A 10,553-nucleotide genomic window follows, 5' to 3' on the forward strand; every position below is an offset into this window, starting at 1 on the left:
TTATTGTTTTGCATTTGCTCTGTCTTTAACACAAGCCCTGCAGCTGTGTGTCTCAGCGGCAGCTTCTAGGAAAGAAAAAAAAAGTGTTTAACGCCAAAATGCACAACAATGTGGTTTAAACACATCCAACAGTTGCTGGTTTTTCAGTGAACTAACAAAGAATGGATCAGTTGTGCTGAAAGTCTGCAAGCCAAATGTTCCCAAATGAGCAATTAATGCACTTGACTCATGTCAGACCAGTGAGTTAAACTGCTACAAGGACAAGAACAGGTGAAATTATATGTTGTTTTCTTCTTATAGTTTGTTTATCCTTTAGATCAAAACAAAAACATGTAATTGACAGAGGTAAGTTTGATTTTATTTGATAATTCTGTTTCTATTCTGAGAATAAACAGGTCATTCACATAATTTTTTCCATATTTTGCAAAGATTTTAGCACATTTTCCCCTGCGTTTTTTTTTCCTCCGCTCTTCTGAAGGCACAAATACCCACCTCTGGCTCTAACAGCTCCAGAGTGACCACCCTGTGCAGTGCCGAGCGTACAATATTGTCATTAAACCTCCCCCTGGGGAACCAGTCACGCGGTGGTTTGAGCTCAGGGCCAATACAAAAGACACCCATTTGAAAAGGAGCCAGACCCAGCCTGAGGAGGTCAGAGGGCTGTTTACAGAACAACAGTCTCTTATCGGCTGTATGCTTCCCCCGAGGAGTCTCCACCGTGAACAGATAACAGCCTCCAAATAGGCACCAGAGTGTGACCGATAGGAGCATAATCAGGTACATTGTGCTTTGGGAGGAAGAAGTGGAGGATAAGGATGGATAATAGTGTACATGGCTGTTAGTGGTGCAGTCATATGCCAGAGGGATGCCTCTGCGTTTAAAACAAACCGGGAAATAAGTCAGAATTTGCTTCACGCTCCCCTCATAGCAGCATAAAAATGTAGACGGCAGCTAATGTTTCCCTTCTCTTGCTAATAGCTACTGTTCAACAGGACCAGGGGGCCTAACTCATCCTCAGGGATCACTTCATTATTGAACAGTTAAACGGTCAATAGGTTGAGCCAAGGCTGCTTTTAGCACAAGGGCAAATAGACGGCGTAAAAGCCAATGCAAATACTGGCACTCAAACAGGGCCTAATGCATTAATGACTGCATGACGCGTGCTAATGTGACGGCAACAGATTCAGACTGACAGTAATGGAGAATTTTGCCCCTGGTAATACTCATAAGGCCCGGACAGGGAGAGGAGGAGGAGGAGGAGGAGGAGGAGGGATGTACACCTGCCTACTGCCTGAGCCTTGACAGAAACCTAATAAATAACAGGAGACAAGGTGAAACAGCAGAAGCAGCTACCCCCCCCCCCCCCCCCTTCTCCTCCTTTTCCACCTCCCACTGCCACCACCTACACTAAGCAGACAGTTTTTTTTGGCACGAAACACAGTCTACTCTAAGTTAGCACTTGTCCCACGGAGGAGGGAGCTTGAGTTTCTACTCATTAAAATACAGAAAAAAAACCTTAACTCTGGGCTTGAAACAGTGGCAGGACTTGAAATTAAGTTTTACCATTAATGTCAAGGCTACATGCTCACCTGAACCAGATATCAAAGCACGCACCATCAGAATCAATTCCAATTCCCGTAATGACCCCTGGGTTATAGGCGACAATGCTGAACAGATCCAGCTGATTGAACAGCAGGTTCGGAAGATGGGAAAGGAATGTGCCAGAGTTCGGGTCAATTCAATCTGAGCGTAAAATCTCCTGCGTGGCTGCCAGTGGTTTGTCTCCAAGACAAATACAACAGGGAAACTTAAAGGGATAGTCCGGTCAACTTTGAGGCGATGCTCTCTTTAATAGTTATTAATAGTTAGAACTTTATCAGTCACAGAACGAAGGTGAAAGTCTTCGAAGAGGCCAGGCAGATGGTGCCAGTTTCTTGTCCTTTTTCAGGCTTATTGAACAACTCTTTCTCAGAAACATCCCACCGGTGGTAAAGAAAACCACACTAGTATGCTCAGCACATATGCTTTCATATATTAACACAGCGACAAACCAAAGAAACAGTGTCCTACAAAAGTGTAGAGGCTTATAATTAGCTATTGTTGCACTCTGTCACACGGGTATGTACTTTGAGGAAAAGTTGTTTTATAAGCCTAAAGAACTATTTTTTAAAAATGGCACTCGTTTGGCTCGCCTAACCTGGACGAAGATTTTTACCTCTTTCTCAATACTCCATGCTTTATGACCGATGTCTTGGCTGATAATGTATTAACTATTGATAACTATTAGACAGAACATCCTTTCAAAGTTGACTGAACTATACTTTTACCTTTATCTCTTCTTTTTTTTAAAAAAAAAAAGAGTAAAAGTGACTGGCGCACAACGATCAATTAAGCAGAGCCGTTGTAATGTCCTGATTTAAACTGCTTCTCCTCCCTGCTTCCCCTCCTCCATCTCGTCACCATTAATAACAATTGAGACCCTTGGAGCATTAATTAGTGAAAACTTTCCGAGCTTCCCGGATTCTCCAAGCCACCTACAACGAGCGCGGGCTTCTGTAAACACACGGCGAAGTTGTTGTTTTTCTAGACATACTGACGAGATCACAGAATTGTTCGAGCGTGGCTAACGCACACAAACACTTCACGCTCCGTCTCTCACTCTCTTCTTCATTAGCCATCCCCTGCGTTGGCCCCGCGTGCGATTCATTAGCTTTTATCCTCTCCATTTGAAAAAAAAGGAGCTGTGTATAATTAAAGCATCTCTGTTTGTCCGGCATCCTTCACGCAGTTGCATCTCGGGGCCATTATCATTCCGCCGCAGATAACCACATCAGCCGCCTTGAGAGCAAACTCCGAACTATTAATGCCTCTCAAGAATGTAAATAAAATCACTTGCAAATCAACAGCTAATGATTGAACGAGGAGAGGCCCTCCGGGGACGTGAAGATGATGCTGGTAGACGTTGCATTCAAACATTTCACTCATTTGAAAGTCCAATCTCTGTACTTCCAGTGCGGTCACATGTTTGCTGTCTTCTTGTTGGCTCCTTTGAGTTCAGTTGCAGCTTCAGCTTAACTTTTACTTAACGATCAGTTTGGAAATCACAGTCTTTAGTGGCCTATTTTTAGGACAAGGATCTTTAACACACCGTTAGAGCTTCATCTGGTCCAGTGTGAATTGTTCCAGATCAGACAGGTTTCTTAAGCACTTTATTTACTGTAACTGAAAGTAAAGACATCCCACAGCTGCACAGATGTGACTGTAACTGCAGTTCAAGTGTCTGCAAAAGTCTGAAGTCTTTGGAATAATGAAACTAGCATTTCTTGAAGGAAAGCAAACCTAGAATGCCAAAGTTTAAAACAGAAGTCTTGTGAGATCTGCGACTACTTAGAATATGTGTTGTGAGTCATTCTCAGCAACAACCACACCAAATTTTATCTTAGTATCTGTAAAACTGACAGAGTTGTTGCCATTTTTGTGTTAGCTAAGGTCAATTAGCTGTGGCAGCAATCTTAAATCAAATTGAGTTTGTACATGTACATCCAGTGATTACTTCCTGATCATTTCAACAAAATCTGCACATTGGTTCATGAGATATTTTGCTAACAGACAAGCACACACATGCACAAACACAAACCTGTTCGTCCACCTTTTACGGCTGCGGGCAGTAAAGACTTTGCTCTTTATTTATGACTTTTTAAAGAACACGGTAACACATCCAGTAAAGTCTGTATAAACTATAATAACAGCTTCCACACATTAAAGGTGAAAGTTTAGATTTTAGTTTTACAGTAACTGCAGTTTGGAGCTGGCAACACAAAGCTTTCGCCAACGTGCAAACACAGAGGACATGTTTAATTGTCTCATTTTTCGCATTTAGTTTTAGGAGCTCTTGCAGAAACACATTCCCACGTCTGATTTGAGTTTACAATAAGAGGTGTTACCTGTGTCCTACAATAATGCAAAAGAACAACCTTTGGTTCCTGGAGCTCCGCTGTGATTCATCAATCCGTGACATTAAATGCAACTCTGGAGTTTCTGTGTGATGAAGTGTTGTTTACTCTTTTAGCTGACTTTCCCCCTGTCAATAACTGATTTCCTGCATTTCCTAGAATCCCTTATGGCAACTTCAGAGAATAAAAGGCTGACTTTTCTCCATTTTATCTGTACAGAATAATCTGCCAGCTGTGTGCCCTTTCATCAGAATGCAACATTTTTTTTTGTTTTGCTGAAAAGATAAAGATATATTACACAATCATATTTTGTAAGATGCACGATGCAGAGTTTAGAGATGTAAGATCTTGACCATTGCTGCATTTTTGTTTCGTAATATGGCTTTGATGAGATTTGAGAACAAGAGGCATGTAGCTTTGTCCACATGGAAACACAGTTTTTCTAAAACAATCGGGTTTTTTTTTTTCTTGTTTCAAAAAATATCCTTGTAAATACAGCAGGGTTTCTAGAAATGTCTTTATCTGGATGGAAACAGTGAATAAAATGACCCAAAACGCTGTAGTGAATAACCCAGGTCATTGATGTAACGGTGCCATAAAAACGCATCAAAAAACAGGAAACAAGGAATGGAGAATCCACATAAAGTTTGCACGCTGGTATGGAATGTAAACACAAGAAGAAGAGAAGGTCTTTGGGTTTCAGGTTAGTTAAAGATGAGGCTACGACATCATTATCTTTAACATTTTGGCTGTCTACATAAAAATGCAAAGACTCCACATTTCATAGTACCGTCAAGAACTGGTGGTACTTGTACTAACTGGCATTGTGTCACAAATTTTGCTTAGAAATTTTTAATTTTCAAACACATTAACCACTGATATGAGATAAAAAATTGTGCTGATTTTGTTCTGTACTTTACTATTTTTTTCCATGACACTGCAATGAGTACCTTTAAACTCTGTTTCTTCCAGCTGAGATTTACATTATGTAAGACAATATTTGTGCACAACTTTTCCACAGAAAGCCGTTTTAAAAGAAATTAAGACGACACCAGCTTTCATTTTAACACCCAGTTCTGTGTTCCACTGTAAAACGGTCGGCTCAGTTCAAATAAAAGGTCTAAGTCTCTACAGGAACTCCTAACATTAGTAAGTCCAACAAAGTTAAGTTTTTATAACTGACAACCATCTTTACGCCCCCCCCTTCCCGATTTCATGTCTACCAGCATGATCAGTCTTAAGACAGCTCAGCTGACAAACTCAGAGACCCTTTTCTTGGAATCCACACGTGAGCCTGAAGTGTTTGAACAGCTTCAGTAGGTCTGTGTGTTCCCACACTCTTCATTATCATCATAATAAAAGTGTCTGAAAAGCAAAGTTACAGAAGAACGCAGACACCTCACTTTCTGCTTTGTACTATCATCAATCACCACACAGCTCAAACACCGGTTGAAGTCATCGTATAAGGAAAATAATTTAAAAAAAAAAAAACCTCACATGCATATTTAATTTCATTCTCCACTGGCTCACACAAAGGAAACTGCCACCCTTTAGGACACCTTTTTGGAAAAGTCTCTATTAAATCTGAGTCAGCTTGGAGAAAAGGAGAGAGAGAGAAAATATGAAACATTTCACAAGTGAAAAACTATTTAAATTATTGTCAGACTTCAAATGAAGTGCTGTTTATCTTCTCAAGCAGCAGCCAATGTGTTGTTTTACTTCTTACTCACAGCCTGGATGACAATCAGGATCGGTCAACCAGGACGCTATCAGCAGCAGTCACTCGGCGGTGACAAACTACAGCTCTTCTACGCTCAGAGCGCGGGGGCATTATTCTCAACGCACGGCTCACCCCCATCAGAAAACAAGGCAGGTTTTATGGCTGCTGGAGAAGATGGTAAACATAACAAAGCGTGCAGCTCCCTGGAATTTAATGTGCTCGGTCAAGAGACAGAGTATAGATATCAAAGGCCAGGGCTTCGAGAAAAGAAAAAAAAAGACACAAAAACACTTCGTAATGTGGGAAACAAAACACACGGGCCATACACATTGAGTGATTTATAGGATTTTTTTCCGAACTTATAGATTGCGAAAGCAACGAGGAGGGAATGAAAGAAAACAGAACAGGTATGCAGACACATAAACAAGATCACAAGAGGTGAGATAAAAGCTACTCACTGCAAAGTCTGGAAGATCGGCCAAATAAAATCACAAATTCATGGTTTAACAGCAAAATGTGTGACTCAATGCTAACTGATTTTTATCAGAGTGAAGAAAGAAATTTTAAAAGAAGGAAGCAGGAAATGGTTAACACCTTTAAAAGAGCTTAAAGCTACTCTTTGCAAAATCCTGAAGACCAGTCAAAAATAATCCTAAGTAATAAACAAAATCTGCACAAACGTTTTCTCACATTGATGGTTAAGTTAAAAACCTGTAAGTAAAAGTTGTGACAGGCTGCCAGTGAGCATGTGCGTTTGTTTACCTACGGAAACAGCCGAAGCGAATATGGAGGAGCCAGTTTTGGCAGTATTTAAGTGCTGTTACATATTTATTGATTAAAGTATGTTAGCATTAGACTAGAGCTGAAGAAACATTGAAACTGTAAATATATCGGTCTAGAAGTTTCGAAAAAGCAGCAAGGGTTTGAACGCGGAGCTGTCTTTATGGCAGTCCACCGCCCTGCTTGACCCTTGATACTTATTCCTGACAGTTGTCTTACTCGATCATTCTCTTTTCTTTCACATTCAGCAGCAGATTTACTCGTATATTTCCCCTTAAACATCTCAGACCGGATTAGTTTACCTGCGCAGACTACAACCAGCGTGATGTAGGTCAGTCATTTGACTTACTGTAAGCTTCTGTGTGGTTTTTGGTGGGTGACATGAAAAATAAGAATAACTACAGGCCTTTGGAGATGTCCAGATTCGGTGTAGCACAATTCCACTATCTGTTCACAGTTTTATGTTAGGTCATGTTGTCCTCTAGGTCAGTGGTTCCCAAACTTTTCAGCTTCCGACCCATAAAATAACAGTGACAAAGGTGTGTGACCCCATCTGTTGGCTGTTTAAACCACAAAAAAATGCTAATAACTCTATTAAATAAGGACATAATGACAACACAAACAGTCTTAACATCCATTATGCTTTATTTTTTATCAATTTATGGACTTGTATTTCAAGTTTTTGTAATGATTATGGTGCAAATATAGCATAAAAAACTAAGTTTTTAATGTAAATTGATATCTGGAGATTCTCTGAGGAGCCCTATTTGGTGTCCCGACCCCAACTTTGGGAATCATTGCCAGTCTAGGAGACACGGCCTCCTAGTTATGACAAGACTGGTGGCGTTGTTATGTCTTACTGAAAAGCTTTGTTGGATTTATCATGCTCAGACAATCTGAGATTAGCCAGATTCTGCTGCTTGGACCCGTTTCCTCCCTGGGATGTTCTGCTTAACGTTTTCTTTTTGAATAAACTGGGTGTTCCTGTGTTCCTGAACTTTTTTTTGCCAAAGACAGCAGGTTCAGACGAGTGCTTTGTTTACACTGAGCGTGGACCCGCATTTCAGAATTGCATATCTGGAAAACTCGTTGAAATTGCACCATTGTGTCCAGTTAAGGATAACCTTTACATGTTTGAGTTCATAGCTGGCAATGAGAAGCTTTAAATTAATAAAGTGTTGTGGTTTCACTCCTTCCAAGTAAATTAAAAGACTTTTCCAAAGGACTCTTGTCTCTGATGGACTTGAGGCTGCACAGTCACAAGGTTCTGATACTTAGCGCTGGTGCTCTGGTTACCTCAGTGATCTAATTATCGCATGAACTGTTATTGCATCCTCCCCATAACAAATGCCTCCTGCCACGGCTCACACTTAGCCTCTGCCTCTCCATCCGCGTGTGGCTAATCTGTCACCTACCCAGAGAGAGTAAAACACGTCCAGTTGATTCCTTCCTTGGTTTACATATTTACACACACACTTGTGCAATTAGGAGCGCATTTATCGATGGTTTTGGCACCGCTGGGAGCCCTGCCGAGCAGCCAGCTCCAATAAATCTCCCGCTCCTGAGGCTGCCAGCGGGCAAGACTGATAAACCTCGTGAAAAAAACGGACTGGGAATACTTCGAGCTTCGAGATAAGAGAGTTTTCAGTCGCTAAAATTGACCTGTGGGGTTGAAACTGTTTGATGAAAGCTGTGTGTTTACCATACACAGGTCTTCTGCAACACAAACCAGGGATTATTTCTTGTTCAAGATGTTTTGTTAAAGTTTTTTTTCTTCTCCTTCTTTTTGCCAGCCCTGCCACAAACCGTTTTCAAAGTGCATCCGAATTCTGATCTGCGTGTCCTCCTCCCTAAGTGCTTCATCATCTGAGGATCATATTATGTGTGTGCCATGCTGCCCCCAACAGGCTCGTCACAAAACACACCGGCTGACTGTTGAATCTCACAACTACAACATGAAAGCACAAGTTCCCAAACAGCAAATCCAACAAAACACGTTCTGAAATTAAAGATGTCGATTCCAGTTATTTATTTCTCAGATAATGGAGCAAAACTGAGTATAGATCAGCCTCATTCTGGACATCCTTTGTCCCATCATTGATTGTATAATGTGGGTTAATGTGTCTGTTTCCACATGGATAATGTCATTGTGATGACGGCTAATATGACCTCTTTATGGGCTAGAGTCTACAGTCAATATACAGAAGGTTAAAAATCTGCAGTTATTTGAGCTATTCTAAATCAGTCTAATGCAAATTTATTAACTTTTTTACCCTTACAAATATTTGAATAAACTTAAATAGGAATATATGTCAATAATATAAACATATTAGAGTTGTTTTGTGTCTGTGGAGAAGTTTAAATAAGAAAATAACATATTTAAATTAAACTTGAGACAAAAAAACATTGCAAAACACTCCTGAATTCGGCCAAAGCAGAGTAATTCAAAAGCTTAATGATTTATTAATAAACTGTCTAAATATTTACTACTTTGAAGATTTGCAGATATAAAGACAACATTCAACTGAAGTAAATTTCAAAACAAAGTGATAAACTAAAATCTGCCATAAAAACTTTGATTTCTTGCAGAGAAGTTTAATTATTTTTGCGTTTAAAGCCACAAATCAACTTGGAGACGGAAAAAAAGGAGCTTTGCGCATGAAATATAATCCGCATCTGCAAGACTTCAAACGTTTAACTTTAAAAACTACACTTTTAACCGAGTCCAGCTCCATTTCTGACACTGAAAATGACAGAAGGTGTCGGTTCGGCGTCCTGCTTCCCCGCCGAACCGCGAAACGCAGCGGCGGCTCTTCCCTGGAGGTTAATCACATTAGACAGATCAAGATGAAGTCAGACACAAACTGTCCACTTCTTTAAACGTGTGGCCCGCCGTACAGAGCGGCCGTGGGCCCCCGGCCCCCGGCTCGCGGCCCCCGGCGCGTCGCGCGCACCGGGACCACAGATGGAAACAAACTCCAGCTGAGTTGGAGCGCAGCACAGTTCGGATTCTGAAACCATGTGGGAGCTCGCTTTCACACTTCGGGGCTTATCTGAGCGGAAAAAAATGTCGCACTTTCACGCGGAGCTCTAATGAGACATGTGCTTAATTTATCACCAAAATAAATATATAAATTAGAAGTACTGGAATGAGCGCGCGAACTCGTTTTAAGCGCAGCTCGCACCCACATTGGAGGCAGACAACGGAACTGCGCGTCTGTTTGGACCCAGCAAACACGTAACAGTAATGGCCCTTACCTTTAAAAACTTCCCCCTGGACGGAGAGCAGCAGGGTTATCGCTGCAAACAAGCAATTAAGAACTTTCTCCATGTCGGCAGCGCCGCCTCAGCGTTAACCCCCCAGCCGCGGGGTTAACTGCAAACTCTTCTTTCTTTACTGGAACTCTACTTTAAGCTGTCGGGAGAGAGGGGGGGTCAAAAAAAAAAGCTGCAACCAGAGGCTTGTCCCTGTCCTCCGTGCCTTTCCTTGGCGGTGCTGTCGGGCAGGGACGCCGACGCGGCTGCTGCTGGTCGGCTGGCTCCGCTCCTGGGAGGAGGAATGTGGGAGTGAGTCCTGATTCCTGAATTGCGCCCGCGTGGATCGAGTGGTCCGGTGTTCAGCTCCGGGAGAGCGGCGGCTGCACGCGCGCCGACCGCCCGGTAGAGGGCGCCCGTGGGTCCCGGACCTCCTCCCGCCTCCCATCGTCACTCCTGGAGGTGCAGGTTTAGGAAAGTTAAATGGAGCAGTCGCTCACATATAAAATCGATAATGGTTTGTTTGTTTTTTCCATCTCCCTCTCTGTGTTTTGTCTGTTAGCAAAATATATCATGAACCACTGGAAGGATTTTAAGGAAACTTGCAGAAACGAAACACCGGATGTACATCTACAACTGATTAACCTTTGGAGACAACCCAGTTCAAGATGGCTGCCACAGCCAACTGACCTGACAAAACACAAAAATGTGTACAATTCTGTCAGTTTTACAGAAACTAAGCTAAATCTTTGTGTGTTAGCAGCTGAGATTTATTCTCAACATATACTCTACACATTCTACAAGACCTTCACTCAGAATTGTTGGTGTTGGTTGGGGGGGGGGGG

General features: G+C 41.8%; 1 protein-coding gene across 12 annotated transcripts in view; it reads right to left on the minus strand.

The window, feature by feature from the left end:
- Positions 1-10,102, minus strand: part of LOC108232894 (protein tyrosine phosphatase receptor type M) — a 187,375-nt gene extending 177,273 nt beyond the window's left edge. For 7 of the 12 annotated variants that reach the window (XM_025004779.2, XM_017410993.3, XM_017410994.3 and 4 more), the window contains exon 1: positions 9,712-10,100. In XM_025004779.2, the coding sequence (XP_024860547.1) occupies positions 9,712-9,784 (73 nt within the window). In that variant the 5' untranslated portion in view covers positions 9,785-10,100. Of the gene's footprint in view, positions 1-9,711 lie in introns of all 12 variants that reach the window. The other 5 variants (XM_017410992.3, XM_017410990.3, XM_025004778.2 and 2 more) reach the window with 3 other exon arrangements.
- Between the last annotated feature and the right edge of the window lie 451 nt (positions 10,103-10,553).

This window comes from Kryptolebias marmoratus, linkage group LG20 (assembly GCF_001649575.2).
Source record: "Kryptolebias marmoratus isolate JLee-2015 linkage group LG20, ASM164957v2, whole genome shotgun sequence".
Lineage (NCBI taxonomy): Eukaryota > Metazoa > Chordata > Actinopteri > Cyprinodontiformes > Rivulidae > Kryptolebias > Kryptolebias marmoratus.